Here is an 18,533-nt window from a genome sequence, read left to right as displayed (position 1 = left end):
TCAAAAACATATAATGGAGCTTTAGGCCTGATCCCCAGTCAGTTTCACTCCAATCAACACCTGCACTCATGTGACCAGAGGGGCCCCTCAGTGAGTCAGACAAACAAGGACCCTAACAGGTCAATCCTGGCTAATCCCACCTGTCTTTTTTGTGCAGAACTTAAAAGGTTACAGCTACAAATGTTTTAGGACTCAAAACTTCTGAACCTGGGATTGATTGTATTTTTGCCATTTATTAGGTTAACGTGTTGAAGTTTTTTGCTACAAGTAACAAATGTGGTGCAGCTGTGGGTGAAGTAAAATGAGACTTAATTGTTGATTGAATTGGTTTAATTTGCTTTCTTGCTTTCGTGGGTTAATAGTTTAGCTAAAGCATTAAAAGGTTCATGCTTGCATGAACAGCTATCATTTATTTTTAGATTGGAGCTGTTTTAAGCTCCCTTTGGTCTTGGCTGTGTTCAGATCTATCTGAATTAAACTGTTTCTCCAAACTGAGGCTGTACAAAGAGCCATCTACAACAGGTAAGATAATAACTGTTCATAACCCCTTCATAAATTCCCATTTAATGAAACATCCCTTTATGTTTACACAAATCAGAAACGGCATTTGAGTTCAGCTTAGGTTACAAAAGGTCAGCTAAGTTAGTTATTTCTGTCTGTCTGTTCATGTTTCATTTGTTTTAATCAATTTCTGTGAAATTTCAGAATTCATACGAGCCTGAATAGGAAAAACAACAGTTGTTTTTATAAACTCTCCACTATTACAGAAAAAAAAAAATTATTTTGCTTTATGTGCCATTTACATAAGAAGTAAGAACACAATGTGGTGATTGGTGAGTTTTGGTTCCTGGTGGGCTGGCTCAGCTTCCATCGGCTGAGTTTCTCCTCCCATCCTCACCTGTGGGCAATCAGCTTCATCAGAGGGACAGAGTACTTAAGGCCGTGGTGAAGATCAGACCAGCGCTGGAGCATTACTTACCTTGTGGTAAACTCAAGCCTCTAAGAGAATCTTGTTTCTCTGAGAAAGTCTTTCATGCGTTTTTAAGCCTCTAAGAGAATCTTGTTTCTCTGAGAAAGTCTTTCACGCGTTTTGTGTTTTTCCTAGAGTAACCTGTGTTCCCGGAAGTCCAGTCTGGTCTGTTCCCTGAATCGCCTACGAGCTAAGAACCTGAGCCTGCCTGTCTCCCTGTTCTGCCTGTTTCCTGGTGGAGGACCTACCTTTTGGAAACCCTCAGCCCAGAGATCCTTGTCAACCATACTCATCGTTGTGGCACCTACCCGAGCTGGATCTGCACCTCTCCACTGTAAGGAAGACTACCTTAAAGGAAAGACTGTACCTAACTCCTGCTCTCACCTGCTGCCTCACCTACAAACTAACCCCTCGCCCTCTCTTCCAGGTTCGAGTCCCTGTACCTTCCTTTTCACCTTAGTAAATAAATCCCTTTTATTATCCGTGTCTCCTGCTGTCTGTTGGTTGCCGAGCTGCTCTCAACTTGACATAGCTACTAACCTGACACACAATCAATGTCATAATATTTCTTACAGCATATTGTTCTTTATGGTAACTTCAGGAAATGAAATGCTAATAAGTTGTTTATCTTTAACCAAAAAAAGAGGGAATTAAAATTGTTGTAAACGGGGTGTGAACTGTCTGACGCAATCAGTGACTTTACTTCCCCTCAAAACATCATGAGGTGGAGGAGTGGAAAGGAGAGGAAGGAAGAAAAAGAGGTTGTTTATTTTTTGTATAATCCATGACACACAGCGGAAGAACAATCCTTCATAAGCCAGCATGCATTTGCACACACAGGAATTTGACCTCTGGATTTATTCCATCTGTGAATTACAAACACGCACAAGAAGCAGCAAGAGACTGAAGAACAGATACTGCAGAGGGAGTAGTGTGCATTTGAAGCTACAGCTTTGCTCAAGGGCACTTCAGCGGTAAAAAAAAACAAAACAGGAACAAAACTGATCATTCCCTGACCAGCCTCATATTTTTCACTGCCATTAAGAATTCACTGTCCGGACCCAAGTTTCTGAACCAAACTTTTACAACAGATAAATGTTGGAATTTGCCAACAACTGGCCCCGATCAGAGGCAACTCAGCAATCTACCGGGGGGAAGTTTTGACTCTCCCTGGCATGTCCCAGTCTTGAACAAAATATCCAGATATTTTGGAAACTTCTGCAAAGAGGAGGAGTGGGTGAATTAACTGTTTGGAGGTGATTCAGCCAATCGGAGGAGAAATAAACCAGGGAGGGGACATGAGAGGTGGAAACCTGGGAGAAGAACAGCAAAAACAAATACAAACACTGCACAAAGTATGACACAGAGTGAATGTTCTCCTTGGACTCAGGAATCTGCACAGAATTGGATGAACTTGACCAAGGACACGCATGCCCTTTCCATGACTTCATGTCACAACTGACTAGAGAAAAAGAGAAGGTGTGGAGAAAAAGTAGCAGTTCTCCTCAACAACCAGGTGAGAAAAGCAGCACGACTCACTAGGAGCCACTGTCAGTAAAGACAAGACAGTACCTGTGTGACAGTCAGGTGAGTCGAAGGTTCAGTCTTGTGAAAAATCTTGAGGTGTCTTATCCCCTGCTGCTGATTATTCACAAAGTGGAAGAACTTCTAAACTCCTGATCACAAGACAACGATTCAGTGACACTGACTTTACTTCATATAGACTGAACCTGGTTCACGTCAGCACTGCCTCAGAAATACTGCCAACATTTCAGAGACCCCCCAAAAATACACAAATTCTGTTTCAAAGACGTTTTGGTCTAAAGAAAAGCCGAGGTTCCTTTAAGGGATAGTTCAGACGTTATGAAGTGGGGTTCTGTGGAAAAGTTATAAACAATTAATACCTAATGTGCTACAGATAGGTCTCTGAACAGACTTAGTTCAGAGAAGCAGCGTTTACATCTGACAGAACTGACAGCTAGTCTGAACGCAGACAAGACTAAAGTGGACTGCTCATCTCAAAACAACTCCAATCTCAAAAAACTTCATAGCAGTTCATGTGAAAGCAGTTTCACTAACCTTTACACTGCCATCAATTTCACAGTAAATGGTTATTTACAAAGAACTGTAGAATTACTTACAAGCACAAATAGTGTCAGCAGCAGCAAGTTTTAGCACTTCCAGCAGAAATGGTATATCTCAGTAGAAACAACCATAAAATGTGAAACTGTTGATGGTGTAAAGGTTTATAAAATAACTTTAACATAAAACACTATGAAATTTTGAAGACTGGAAAAGTTTTAAGGTAGCAAAATCCATGTTGGACAAGGACTCATTTGGATTATCAGCTTGTCAATACGGTCTGAGTGAACCTACTACCAAAACTAATTTTCCTGTCGTAACCCTACCTTGACCTTTGGGTCAAATTGACCCGAAGTTACAAGGACTTCTCTGCCTCTCTTTGTCTCTGCCTCTTTTGAGGGCTTCAGGAGGGTATAAATGGCTTCAAAATTTCATGGCAGTTCAGGCAAACATTGTTTAAACCTTTACAGTTTCACAATACATGGTTACTTTAGTACAAATACTAGGAAATTTGTGCCAAAAGTGCTGTCTGTATTCCCCAGAAATGTTACAGGTCATTGCTGTCTGTGCTATTTGTGCTTCTACATAACCTGAGGTTTCTACAACAAGCAAGATAATCATTATTTATAAATTTTCCAGAGAAACCCACATAAAAATGGCTAAATTATCCCTTTAAGTCTCAAGCTGGCAGTAGGTAAAAAAAGTGTTTGATGAGATATTTAATAATATCTCATCAGCACAAAGGTGAAGAAGAAGAAAATGTGAGCGAGAAATAACTACAACATGCACAAAAAAAGGCTATCAAGAATCAGCAGGAATAAAATGTGAAATATTTACACAGTGTGGATCACTTTTACAAAAAATGAGAATGTGTTAAATGCAATTTGGACCAATTCTTGCAACAGAATCACTCAGTGTTTGAAACCCACCAATGAACCAATGATGAAACAATCCAAATACAGAATCAAGCCTCCAGGCCTTTCTAACACTACATAACAAAGAAAACGGAATATTATGCACTGCTATGGAGGTGGAAAACACTGACAGGCATGTATAAGACAATTATTAGAAGAAAATTACCCTGAAAGCTAAAATGAAAACTGAACCCTAATCATAACTGACAGGTTTTTAAAGTTAGGTTTGCCTGGTATGAAATCATGCTGGGAGCCCTAATCCAGGAACACATGCTGTATGTCCGAATGACAAAGCCACCACCCGCTGAACGCACATATTCTGTTTCATGCACAGACGTCACAATAGATTAGCCTCGGGCGTCTAGAGCTACAAATAAATAAAATAAAGCTTCAACAGAGGAAGGAAAAACAGGAAAGAAAAGAGATTCTCTGTCAAATCATTCGGAGATGAGTTTAAAACATAATCAACATCCGCCTCAGATAAAGATGTTCACATTAGATTAAATCTAATTTGCACTTAAATATTGTAAAGTCTAAATAATGACAAAGCTTGGAGACACACACACAAACATAGGTTATGTAACATAATGTCATCTGGTCCGGTCTGCACATTATCTCCACTCTCCACTCAAATTCATCTTCTCAATCTGCATCTCTTCTGAGCACAAACGCAGACACATAATCCCCCTCAACCTTTCTTCAAAGCCTCATAAATTCACTCCAACACTACCTGCAGCATGTGCGGAAAAACACAACATGTTTTCTCAACCTTCACACGGGCCTTTTGGCTCATCTGAACAAACAACACACTGCTAGAACAATGGCGAAGACGAACAACGCTGAAACCTGACCCGGACTGGAGCCTGAGACAGAGCCGGCGACCTCTCTGTTACCTTGCAACAAGATGCCTGAGATTTGTTTATCTAACGCCAGGACGATCAAAGGGAACAGAAGCCTGGGAAAAGATGCTAATTTATGTGTGTACTATCTAATATTCATGTTTATAGTCTAACAATCTGCAGTGGGTGTATAAATTTTCCTTGAACATTAAAGGGCTTTGGTTTATACTAAACAGACACTAACCTCATTCGTCAGATGGAGCTTTAGGCCTATTTAATATGCTAATGCTTATATAGGAACATTTATAGCCATAGTAAAAAATAGGTCCTCTCTTTTTCCTCAATTCTGAGGTTTGTTATGTGCATAATTAAAAGATTCAAAAATCTGGTCTAAATCAGTTTTTAAAATGAGGAAAATATAACCTGAGATTGACACCCTGTCACTTTTTCTTTAAGAAAAAACAAAGTTAAACGCAGAAACAGTGTTGTGTGAATTAGGACTCTATTATGGAAAAAATAAATCATAATCACAATTATTGAAAATTTTTTACTGAGTCTGGAAATGTTACCTTATTTGCATTTAAAGAAAATGAATTGCCTTGATGGTGAATTTTTTCATCATACTTTCCTTTAAAACAGCTGACATTATTTTATTCATCTGTAGGCCACTGTGTAAAATATTAAACAATTAAATAAAATAAGCAATACAGTGTAATTCCATTTTATTGTAAGGGTTTATGTATTCTGCTTTTCTCCAATTTTTGTTTTGATTTTTCCTTATTTCATGCTTTAAGATGTAACGTTTCTTCCAACCACAAAATGTCCTTTCATAAGGTGGAATAATTAATTTCATGCAGATATTTGTTTAAGGAAAATTAGAGAGCACACAAGTTAATGAGTTGCCAGCCACTCTGTTTAAAATCAATGTCAGATATTTCACGAACTCATGACACTAATTTTAAATCAATTTATTGCCATCAGATACTGATAATTTGAAGATCAAGGCCAAAATGTTTTAATAAAAAGTATTAAGATTAAGTTAAAGCACTAGAGAGCCAGCAGGCTGTTTTTAAAAATATTTTTGATTTTTTTATTTTCCAAATGTGGAAGGCACACACAAAAATGTAAAATAAACACAAGACAAAGTTCTACAGTAAACATACTTTTTGCACAGAATATCTTTCTTTTTTTTTTTTTGTTCTGCTCTTTGTAAAATAACATTGGGAGCTTGACAAGCTGATGTTAGCTCGTTATTTAGCCAGTTAGCAAGCCTGAAGTAAGTAGGCCGTTTATTTTACTTTTACAGCTTGTTTCAAACAGGGCCGCTTTAAACAGAGAAATGGGTCTCGCCCCTCTGGTAGATGAGCCATTACGGTCTGTGTGTTACTCTGCACCACATGAGACTGGTGAAAACTTCACAATATGTCTGGCATCTTATTATGTAGAAGGAATTTAAACTTCCAGAAAAATGCAGTGGTTTTTAAAATTGTGGTATACCTTGAAACTGGAAACTGGCTCTGGTAGGGTTATAAGTCTGGGTAGGGTTATAAGGCAATTTACTGACTGTTTAGTTTCCATCATTCTACAGGGTAAAACATTACTCACAAAAGGAAAAGATTTAAGACAAATGTCAATCTTACCAATAAAAAAAGAACATCCCACCAAGTTCACCTTGAGGTCAGATGCTCAGAAAAATGAAAACAAAAACCCAAGAGCTCCATCTCAGACTCTATAAGTCTCAGTTAGCAGATTAGATAATCAAACTGTACAGTAAGGAAATGATTCAAATGTGTGGTTTGTTGGAAGGGCTGCAGGAGAAAGTCTCTCCTCTCTTAAAAGTTTGCAAATCTGCATCAAAACAAACTAGAAGACTTTTGGAACAATATCTTTACAGTGGTGTTCAGTCCTGGATCAGTTGTTTCTCTGCTTTGACACACCTCATGTGAATGACCGAGGGAATAACAGGATTCTGCAGACATAAAGACCTGCTGAGGAGCAGGGAAACATCTAAAACATGCAGGATAGTGGCCCTCCAGGACCAGGATTGGACATCCCTGCTTTAGCAAGACAAAAAAAAATTATGTTTGGCCAAAATGCACATCGCCGTGTTTGGAGAAAACCAAACACATTTTTATACTAAAACTTTGCAGTAGCTCAGAATCATGCAAGAGATTTTTCAACAGTTTTTACAGGCAAAGAGTTTAATCTACATGATTAGTTAAAAAGAAACAATATTTGTGTCCAATCAGAATGGATCAGAACACTGAAAATGAGCAGTGAATAAAATGACTTCCTCTCAGTTTCTGGCATGTAGAAGTATCATGTGCAGATTTCATGGATGCATTTCTTTCAGAATCCCAAACTGTGCAGCTCTAAAGGGAAGGATTTATTTTCAGGGTGTAGATTTTAGAAATATTTAGGTCACGGTGCAAAAATGTTGTTACTGCGCAGCAAGAACCGGCACAAATTCTACACAGGAATGATATTCCTGTGTGAAAGGACAAAATTATGGTATTTGTCACCAAAAGCTTCTTTTAGCCTCGTACAGAATCTGAAATACTACTAGGAAAACTATCTTTAAGTAGGAAAAAAACATTAAATTATTGTGGAAAATATAACTCGCTGGCACCTCAAGCCCCTGAATTAATATTAAAATATGGTGCGAATGTGCCCGATCCAGCCAAAAAAGGGTTTTATACAGCAACCGTAGCTTAAACCATAACCAAAACTTAGGCCAAATACTCAGCCGAAGCATCAGTGCTCCAAAGACAACCGGGCGAGTTTTAAAAACCAATAAGTCTCCTTTTCCTCATCAATAGGCCAGAATAGGATTTGAAAGATTCCCAGAAAAGTCAATAATCTTTTCTGCCAAATCAAACATGCAAAACAAAATTAGAAAGAGTCTGTAATAGCTGTTGTAAAAACTCTCTGCGGCAGCTTCAGAATATTTCAGTCCTCGGTAATGAAGCACAACAAATTCCTCATTCGTTTCACAGCTCCTATGTTCCTGTGGATTTCTGTGAACATTTATTAATGTGAGAGAAAAGGGAGTGATGGATGAGAAAACAAATGTCCCTCTTGGAATGATTTAAAATTAAAGCATGGCACTAAGTGAATCAGTCACTATGCGCTTGTTTAAGCAGGCTTAATCATTCACCGAGCCATATGAACGAGGTATTGTTTTGGTAGACACATTCTTCCTGGCAGTGGCTACTTTTTTATTACTGATTTATTTTTATGATTAAGTGGGCTTCAGAAATTAATTTAATTTCAAAACCTGGTTGCAAAACTTTACAACTGAAATGCTGAATATATATATAAATATATATATTTACACAATTCTGAATTTTCACAGTAGTTAGCCACTTTACGTGTCAGGTTTTTGCTTTAGTTACTCTCTGCACATCAATACTTGTAAATGAAAGACAAGTGAGATGAAAATAACAGATCATGGGTAGAAATAAAATGTGAGATCATAGGAATTAATTTGCTCAGTTTCAAAAACGGTGCCCTCAGATTGAAATGGTAAATGGACTGTACTTATATAGCACCCTTCCAGCCAACCAAGCTACTCAAAGTGCTTCACAACACAATCTGTGTCCCCATCCACACACATTCATACAGCACTCTACTACATCTTTACAAAGCTAATCTGAATAAATCATTCTACAGAAACTAATCAGTACATTAGATCACAGCCACCCCATTTGTAATGCCCAAACTGTGGGCATTACAATCCATGCCCACAGTTCAGTCAATCTGTGAGCAAGGATTTAGAGTTCCATCAGCTTAGTAAACCGTTCGCACGGATTCGTAACAACATTGGTGTTTATGTGCAGCAGGTGTTGTGCTTCAGTGTGAAGAGGGAATCAGATGGAAACACAACACTGGAAGTGAGACAAGTGTTTAGGGATCATATGCAAATTACAAAATCAGGCTGGAATATTTAATAATTGTCTGCATTTTCTCCTAAATCAAAATTGATATTTATAAATCGGACATTCATATTTCCTTTTAATTAATTTCCACAGCTAAATTAGAAACATGCCAGTTTGAATAACATTGGGAAATCTTTTATCCTTGTGCTGCTTTATGGCCGGTTCCATAACATTTGTTCAGTTTAAAGTTTACCTTGTTTGGATTAAAATTAGATTGTTGTGTATCGTTCACTGTTCTGCATTTGACAGAAGGTTATGTTTGCAGTTTTACAAGTTTAATGGCTTGTTTAGACATTAAGGAGTCTGGAAATAAGAATTTGTCCAACTTTTCCATGTTACTAAAGCCAAACAAGGATCTATAGCTTGCTCTCAAACAGAATGATGTCTGTTGGCAAATCCAAATGCACAGATTTGCTAAACTGAGAGAACAAATTTTGAATTTGTGTGCACTATTTAATAAACAGAGAACCAATTCCTTCAGCCTTAAATTTTAGTTTTACCAGTTTTGACATTTAAAGCTCTCAAAAATTCTGCTTTTGTGTAGCTGTTTTCAAAAAAGGCAGAACTTTAAACCAATAAACACAGTGAGCAACCCTCCCCCCAACCTAAAGACAAAAGTTGGGGGTATTACAGATGGTACTGAGTACAGGAGGAGACCATCGGAGCTGTGTGATGACAGTAACACTGTGACCACAGACTCAGCAGGAAGGCTGGAAATTACACCCACAAATCTGAAATCTAATGTGCCATTGCTCTGCCAGCCAAGTCGTACTTGGCGATCTGAGGGCTCGTCTGGACAGGAGACGTATGAATCTGGTTTCTGTGTGGGCAGCTGAGGTCTCCTCACCACAAAGATACAGACACTGAAGCCAAAACTCACCACACTCTGTTTCTGAGGAGCTTGAGAGTTCAGCCTCCACTGCTGTCTCCTCTTCCTCCTGCTCCTCATCCTCTTCCTCCGGCTCCGTGTGACCCTGGCTTTCCTCACTGCCCTGCGCCTCCTGACGAGTCTCAGCTGGCTGCACCTCCTCAGTCTGGGAGTTGTGCACCGGCCCAGCCCCCATCTCCCCACCCTGACTCAGGGAGTAGTTATGCTCCTCGTTACAGTGCTCCACAGTCAGCCCTGCTGCCACCGCCGCTGCTTCCTCTTCCTCCTGTGCCACCTGATACACCTCCACTGTACGCTCCCCTGACAACCCCGCATCCTGTCCTCCCCCTGCCACTCTTCCTGTAGTGCACACCTCCCTCTGTGTTGCTATGGGAACAGAAACCCATCCATGGTCTTTCCTTGCTACCGAGACCTGGATTTCTTGGGAGACGGGAGGGGCTGCTGTGTACCTGTTCCTCTTCCTCCTCTCCTCCTCCTCCTCCTCCTCCTTGTCCTGCTCCTCCCGACTCCTACCCCAGCGGCCCATTAGGACAGCCTCTTCAGAGCTGGCCAGCAGGTCCCCCCCAACCCCGAGACCCAGCTTGGTGTAACGAGTCATCTCGTCCAGAGCAGACACATCCCAGCGCTCTGGGTGCTGGTCCTCGCCAAAACCCCCGTCGTCGACCAGGTCGCTCAACAACTCAAAGGGCCGTTTCCTTGAAAACGCCTGGGAGCCCAACATAAGGAGCTACGGTGGGCAGAAAGAATTGCTTTAAAATTTTTGGTTTTGGAATTTTAAAAAAATGTCTTTCCACATCCTGTCGCCTCACCTGGTCATATTCTGTCCTGCCCCCCTGCGGCGACATGGCCAGTGGACAGGGGCTCAGCAGGCCCCTGTGGCCCCCGTAGGCCTCGCCAAATGCAGGCTCCATCCCATTCATACCCGGCTAAAAGAAGAGAAACACACACAGAGTGAGACACAACTCCAGCATGGTGACCAGCAGAAGCAGGATTGTGTCGAACTGTGAGACTTGAACAACAATTCCCAGAATTCAGCTGCACTTCACCTGAGGCATGCCCGAGGCAGGACGGTGCCAGGATCCGGACACAACGTCAGTTCTGCTGCAAAAACACAACCAAATTCAGATTTGACATAACAAAAAGGAGAAAAAGTTTATTACAGGGTTTGGAGGATGTTTCTTACCGATGGTCGAGTGTCGAGTAAAGAAGCTCTTTGTTTTTACATGTTGTAGCCCCAAAACTCTTAGTATCCCAGCCTGAAAGAATAATAAGACAAGAGGTAGTTAAGCTTTATATGGCTTAAGGTCTCAAATGTGCCATTTAAATAAGAAACTTGCTAGACTTTCTTAGACAAATGCAATTTCTTAAAAAAAATAGATTTTCCACAGAGGTAATTGTTTTAATGTGAAATATTTTGTTCCTATACTGTGTGCTTTCTGAAGTTGGGTGTTTACAGTATTGTCTGTTGTTCAGCCACTGTGGCTAAAGCTGCTTATGTTGCAGGCTGGTTTTTCTATTAATACATCCATTTATTCAACATGAGCAAGCATGCTGCTGCCAAAAATGTAGGACATGTCACTTCCTGTGAACGCAGTGTCAACAGCGAGTACTTGAAATAACAAATGTAAAAGCTTTTATGCCGAACACAAAGGTTGAGTTTTTATTGTGTGGCAAATGTGGAGAATTACCACATAGCATTTGTAGCGACTGCAGTAACAGATGTTATTGTCACAAGCTGCACAAAAGGATAACTTTGATGTTATTTTATCAAATGTTACACAAGCTTCACAGGATGAAACAAAAACACAAACAGCTGGAAAGATATGAGTAGGCACAGATAGATAAATTAGAGCTAGGTTAAGCATTTCCCAAAGACAAAACTGAGCAAATCTCACAAGTCAATGTGAATTAAAACTCTTTAGAAGGTGTCATAACTCAGTTTTCTGCTTTTTGTTGTTCACTTACAGGCTAAAAACAAACAGAATTAGAAAAGGCTTATACTCTCAAGGTTAAACCTTAGCTTATAAGACTAAACATCAGTGTGCTCTCTGCTAGGTGGAAACTGTGTACCACAACCTAGCTTAGCTGAGCACAACTTGTAGTTAGCAGGTGGTAAGCTAATATTTAGCTTTATAAGGTTAAACATTAGCTTCTGAGCTTAAACATTAACTAACCTCCTGTTAGGTGGAAACTGTGCACCACAACCTAGCTTAACTGAGAACAGTTTTTAATTAGAGGGGGGGTGATCTAAACATTAGCTTACCCCATGCTAACTGGAAACTGTGTACCACAAGCTAGCTAAGCTGAGCTGACTGGCCGAATTTAGCTACGTTAGAATGTACTTTATTGCGTCTAAAAATGAATTATTACTGAAAAGTCATAGGTTTATTTTAAAAACAGCGTTTCAAATAAGTACAATTCTTGATATGTGTAATGAGAAACCTTGACAGAGTGATGATCAACACCGATGTCTCTTAAGACTAAAACGTTCTCACTGTTATTCTTTATTAGACTCAGCAGAAAGAAGTTGATCACTATAAACAAAAGAAGACAAAAAAAATCTGCAGTTTATGTTCTTGGTAATTAAAAAATTCTGAAGACATGTTAGTTTTTAACGGAGGGTGCAGGGATATATAAACGATGAACTGATTATTGGCTCAGGTTCATGTTTTTTAGCTTCCCAAAATCTTCAACCTGAGTCAGTAATCCTCTGAAAACCTGCCTTTTAATGACGCTCAATAGTCGCACTGAACCAACGACATCTTTAGTGTTTATGAAACCGTAACGTTACCACAGAGGACACTGCTTAACACACCGATCAGGCTAAGATCCTTACAGATGGCAACATGATGAAACATCGAGTAACATTAACACGCAATCACGCACTCACACACACACACACTGCAGAAACAATGCTGGCATAATGTTCAATACCTGTGGAAAATCCAAAGTAAGCAGCTCAAACAGACTCCGGATCAGTGATAGGAGAACAATGCCATAATATGTTCTCTGTGGATTGACCTCAGGCACACAGGAATGAGGAAATGAAAATTTGCTGGGTGGTTATGACACGCTGCATGGAAAAATGGCATTTGGCACACAAAGAGGACCAGCTATACGAGCCTACCCTGTACACAAACATGCATCAAGACACAGACTGAGTTCAGAAGTCGATAGCGAGTGTAATGTAACGCTACGAAATGTTTAGACGCCCTTCTTAAGCATTTGTTACATCACAAAGAGCAGCGCGATGCGACGCAAAGCGCAGAGGGTTTGTGTAAGGGTGAGTACCGTGTGCATTTTTATGCCAGCAGTTTGCTTGTACCAACAACACAACTTGTTCTGGTGCCAGTTTTTTTACTGTTCCAGTTTCTACTTAAGATAAACACAACGAACACAAGCAGATATGATAAATGAGAAACACTTTATGTTTGCTTTTGAAGGGCATGTGACACTATTTTGTTCATCGGAGTGTAAATGCAGCTGTGGGTAGTTGTTTTTTTTAATCATTTTTTAAACAGCTTTATGAAGAGGTAAATGTACACAAATGCATCAACCAGATTCCTATCAGCTTTTCTTCACACTGCAGCTGTGGACGTTTGGCATTGCCTTTGTTCAGTACCAACCTTCATTTTGAATGTGCTGGCTCAACATGGGTCACAGTTCCAAAGAGCCCTTTGCTCAAAAACAGATTTCACCAAAACACAACAAGGGAAGCCAAGTAAAAGGAATTCAGCTGAAGCTTTTTTTAACCCACCAAGGACTATCCACGTGACAATTAGCTCTTTGTAAACAAGACCCTGCAAACAAAGAGAATGCCAACACAACCTCGGCATCTGCGACCAGATGTATATTCTCAAAGGAAACACGTACTCTAACATTTGCAGTGTGGTACGGTAAGTGTAGTGCCGTTCATGCTTAACAAAAGGAACTGCACTGGTATCATATTAGGGCCAAGGAGAACTTCCAAATGCCTTCTTAACCTCGCAAACTTGCTTGTTTCCAGTCATGTGCATGCTTGCAGCTGATTTTTTCCAACAGAGCACTGGAGCAAATATCCTGAACACTATATAAGCACAGTAAACAAAACAAAAATTAACCGGTTTTATTTTTTTTTTAAAAAAACTCTATTTTTAAAAGTATTTTAAACCTGATAAATGAAGTAAAATATAAGTATAATCAGTTCAATATGTTAAGGACTAAATCTTCAGCAATAAGATGTTGGAAGGGGGTGATGTTTTCTTAAGAACATAAATACATACAGTACTCATGTCAGAAATACAAGAGCTTGAAATATATTTGTAGTTTAAACTTTATGAATAAGACCAGCAGCAGCCATATAAATATAAGCTCTTGCATATCTGCTCTACAGGAGTATACTTTCCCAATAATAATAATAAAAACTTTCCCAATAAAGGCAGTGTGTAATTCCTCTCATTAAACGTGTGCCAATCTGAGAGCGGAGCTAACAGATCTGACCAGACAATGAACCTTCAGCAGCTGGAGGCCTTTCTAGGAGAGAGAAGGGGGAACATGAGAGCGGACGGAGCTATGGATGGATAATTGCGCACGAAAGGAGGAAAACGGCCCAGAGAGAGATCAGACAGCAGCCCTCGGAGGGGCTGAAAGAACAGAGACCGGAGGAGGCGGAGAGGAGGCACGGTGTGCCCGGCAGCCTGTCTGGGAAGCCAATTTGCCGAAATTAAAGCTCCCAAAAAATAATAAAAAAACGAGGTGGCGGACAAAGCTCCGACTCTCCCGGGAATTCTCCCGTTATTATATAAGCACTTTGGACGAGTGCAAGAAAGACAAAAAGAAGTGGGTTCAGCACCGTAACCGACCTGGTGCGTCCCCCGCCTATCCGTGTCCTTGGAGCTCCGTCCCCCCCCCCTCTCCTCTCCTCTCTGCCACGAAGGGAGAGCGCAGTGGCCCGTCCTTCAGCTCTCTCTCGGTGCGCATTCGCGATGGATGATTTCCCCCCAAAACCACAGAAACAAACAAAAAAAAAAAAGAAAACAAGAGCAAAACACCTTCCAGTGAGCCCGAAGGAGCGGACGGGTCGAAGCGGGGGTGCGGTGGGGACAGGGTGGGAAAGGCCAGGCTGTGTCCTCCGCGCAGCTGGCTGCAGCGGCGGCGGCGGAGCCCGGCAGCAGCGTGTCCCGCGTGGCACGGCGAGCAGAGGAGCACCGCACGTCCCCCGTCCACTTTCTGCTTTGGTTCAAATCCTACCCCCCTTCTTTTTTTTAAAGCGTGTGTGTTCTTACCAAAAAGGGGCTCCTGTGCTCCGCGGAGTGTCCAGACGAGACAACAGAGGGTTCCTCTCGGCGCACAGACAGACAACAATAAAAAAAATGGGGCGCAGCTGGCACTGCCACCGGATGTCCGATATTAATTGTTAATGGGGAGGGGGGCGATATCTGAGCCTCGGCGTTTAAACAGGCGCAGGTCCGGAACAAAGCTGCTTTTTAGGCACACTGATGCCAGCCTCGCACTTCGTTAGACATTAAAGTGGAAGCAAAGAATAAAAGACGGAGTTTGGCTGCTGTTTGTCCACCTGCAGGTGCTGTTCCTGCCTGTTGCCGGATGTTACAGGCCAAAACAAGTCCTGGCCGCTCCGAAATGCTGCTTTATAACCACGAAATATGATCAAGTCCGGACTATAAAGAAAGGGGAACATTTTGGGAGCAAAGTTATCTGCAAATGTGGGAACAGAACCTTATTATCACGAATAATCCTGATTGTAATAGTGGCCTATCACGCAAAGAGTAATTAGTCTTAAAATAGAAGATTTGTTTTATCCCACATGTAACCTGAAAGCATTTAGGTTTCTTTGTTTGCCCAGGAATGTCCCGTTGAGATGAGGTAGAGAAGGGGACATGTGGTGGAGGAGGCTGGGATCGAACCAGCGACCTTGTGTTTGGTAGGTGGTCCCTTCCCCATGACTCTTATCTCTTAGGGGTAAGGTGCCGTTATATATCTAAGTATAAAAAAAACTGGTAAAGTCCACGACAACGAGACTCCAAAATCCCACAACGCGTTTACCTCATCGCGAGTCCTCGGATGTCCCCGCCGAGTTAAAGGCTCCTAAGGTCCGGGGGTAAAAAATGTCGGCCTCGGCCTCTCCAGATGATAAGACCCGTCCCGGACCATCCGCGGAGCTACAGTGGAGGATCCCCCGCCGGACCACCGCACAAATCTCGGGCTACGGCCGCACGCAGGAAGTTAGTTCACAGCCGGACAGAGCCGGTCTACATGGCGGACAAACAGGACAGAAAGGACAGAAAGGACGGCTGTCGGACTGTTAAACACCCCCTCTCTCCCCCTCTGTCAGCCGCACAGACAGCACCCTGCTGTTTCGGAAATGTAAGAGTGGCAGAATAAAAACCCCTCAATCTTCCTGTTCAGCTGACATGTTTAAGTTGAACAGGCTCGTGGTGCGGCGGACCCATTCTGGTCCCGGCCGCTGGGCTCGCTGAAAAAGACCCTTAATGTTCGGAAAGTTGAAGCCACTTTCAGAAGAAACAGAGATGTGAGCCCAGGAGGGTCTCCGAGCTGTCACTAACGCAGTTGTTGATGCTCCCTCGGTTAGCTACAGATGTTAGCCCTAAGCGGGGCACAAAAGGTGGAAGAAGGAGGTGTGCGACTGACCTGTTAGCAACTGGAAGTGAGTCAGCCCCGAAAACAGTTGCAGTTTCTCAGCACAAATTAGGCTTGACTTAAATTTACGAAAAATCTTCTGGGCCGAGGGTGAAGACCGGGAGTTTGGGCTGCAACACTTCCGGTTAGGGGTTCACAATAAAAGTCTGTTACACTAGCAAGGCGCAAAAAGCAGATGGTTGTTGTTATTAGTGTCATCTCTCATCCTGTTTCAGGTGAAGGTCGTCTGTGACCAAGTTTTACAACTAGTAGAGGTCGACCATGCATGCTGAATGACACACACTTTAAGATTTTAAATTTAAAAAAATATTTTTTTATCATCCACAACCATAACAAAACAAACAAAGAAAAAACTTAATTTCAGTTCAATTTTCCAAAATCTTTATTTGGAATAAACTTATTCAACTCTAGAAATAAACTAATAAATTCCATGTTTATTTTAACAATAAATAAACACATTGAACTCATAGAAAATGCAGATGATCAACTAAATGTTCATTTTTGCATCCTGTACAGTTTGTAAAAATGGCATTTAATAACGACAATTGAAAATGCATAACTTTACTCTGTTATAGGTTGAGGTTAGCGCAGAACACGATCACCGTGACCTAGGTTCTCTTTTATTTTGAAAGAACTCCTCTGTGTATCCGGTTTAGTGGTTGACAGCTTGCCGCTGGACTCCGAACGAAGCCAGTGAAAACGGATATGGTTTACAGCTACGACACGGCTTCGTCAAAGGGGCGGGGACACACGACCCGTCTTTAAGGACACCGGGAGAACTGTGGCTGCGAACCCGCTGACCCCAGCGGGGCCCGGGGCTGGTTCCGAGCGGATCCCGGCCGGAACCCCTTCACCTCCGGTCCCACATGTTCACCAGAGAAGCAGACAGCAGGCTGCTGCTGCGATGGCTTTACTCAGCTGAGATTCACATGCATGGGGAGGCTTTTTCAGCCGGCTGAATGAGAAGACTTTAAAAGAGCATCAGACTTACTCTTTCAAAATGTCCTAAAAGTTAAATCCCTACTTAGACATCAGTGATTTTTATCACTGCACTGGATAGCAGGGCTGGATGCTTTTTCAGAAGACCTCTTACAACTAGGGTCGACAACTTTCAGACACTGAAACAAGGAAGACCGGACAGAGGGAGGGGGGACTTTTTGTCTGGACAATATTTAATTGTGAGACAGCCTTTCTTCTAAGAGTTATGTCATCAAGGCAAACGCAACTACTGAACATTTACCAGACAAACACAGACAGGCCCATGTTTGAGGAGCTAAAAATAAAAGCAGGAATCAGTGTTAATTTTAGCTAGTCTTTTGCAGCTTTGAGCTTTTAGCTGGTTTTCTGCTTCTTTTAGCTGTAACAAGTCAGTTGCCATTTCTTTGGCAGTCATTTGGCACTCATTATTTGCACTACATTTTTTACAAAACATGTAATTGGTCTTGTTTTTAAGTAAAAGTTATCCATCTTTGTAGACAAAAAGGAGCTGAATCGTTCTTTTTAGCTGTAGTTAAACAAAGTATGTTTCTGTGTTCAACATCTTTCTCTGCAGAAAAAAAACTGGATTATTCAACACTAATGAAACAAAGATCACTGTTTTACCCATTTCATCTATGACCTATCAACTGATTTGCACTGACTCATGAAATAAGGAACAAAGTGCAGTCCTTATCGTCTTAATAAGGAATGCGTCATTTTAGTTTCAAATACTGATGATTCCTTATTTTTAGAGACAACTGGCAACCCTCTTTAAGATTCCAAACCCAATGATTTTGTGACCTGGACTACTTAATAAACTTAAGATGATCTACAATCATTTTAAAAAATGAATATAATCCTCATTCAAGTTTAAATTGAAATTAAAAATAGAAGTTTTCTTAAGACATGAACAAACGACAATCATATGACGACTGTGATACTGTTTTGGCAAATTTTATCCACACATTTGATCTCAATATAATCTCATAATATAGTGACATTTTCCTATATTATGTTCAAAATGTTGTTTCAGCTTTAAATTTATTTTATTTAGATGTTAAATATGCTGGTGTAGATTCTCAGTCACCCTGGCCATGGTAAATTCAAAAAAGGTTAAAAAACAAAAACAACTGGACTTCTATTCTGTAGTTGAAGACGTTTTGCTTCTCATCCGAGGAGCTTTCTCAATTCACAAATAGAGAGTGTGGAGTTGAGCTTTTAAAGCTGAGATGTGATGTAAGCTGGATTGCTTGCAGATTGTTCTCA

General features: G+C 41.1%; 1 protein-coding gene across 1 annotated transcript in view; it reads right to left on the bottom strand.

Moving 5' to 3' along the window:
- LOC108246305 (CREB3 regulatory factor) overlaps positions 1-16,393 on the bottom strand; it is a 40,392-nt gene extending 23,999 nt beyond the window's left edge. Inside the window, exons 1-5 of the mRNA XM_017433770.3 lie at positions 16,281-16,393; positions 10,816-10,888; positions 10,679-10,733; positions 10,442-10,558; positions 9,624-10,359 (exon numbers count right to left, since the gene is read on the bottom strand). Coding sequence (XP_017289259.1) covers positions 9,624-10,359; positions 10,442-10,558; positions 10,679-10,687 — 862 coding nt within the window. The 5' untranslated portion in view covers positions 10,688-10,733; positions 10,816-10,888; positions 16,281-16,393. The remainder of the gene's footprint in view (positions 1-9,623; positions 10,360-10,441; positions 10,559-10,678; positions 10,734-10,815; positions 10,889-16,280) is intronic.
- Between the last annotated feature and the right edge of the window lie 2,140 nt (positions 16,394-18,533).

The sequence above is a fragment of the Kryptolebias marmoratus genome, linkage group LG3 (assembly GCF_001649575.2).
Source record: "Kryptolebias marmoratus isolate JLee-2015 linkage group LG3, ASM164957v2, whole genome shotgun sequence".
Lineage (NCBI taxonomy): Eukaryota > Metazoa > Chordata > Actinopteri > Cyprinodontiformes > Rivulidae > Kryptolebias > Kryptolebias marmoratus.
This window is presented reverse-complemented; position numbering and strand designations above follow the sequence as displayed.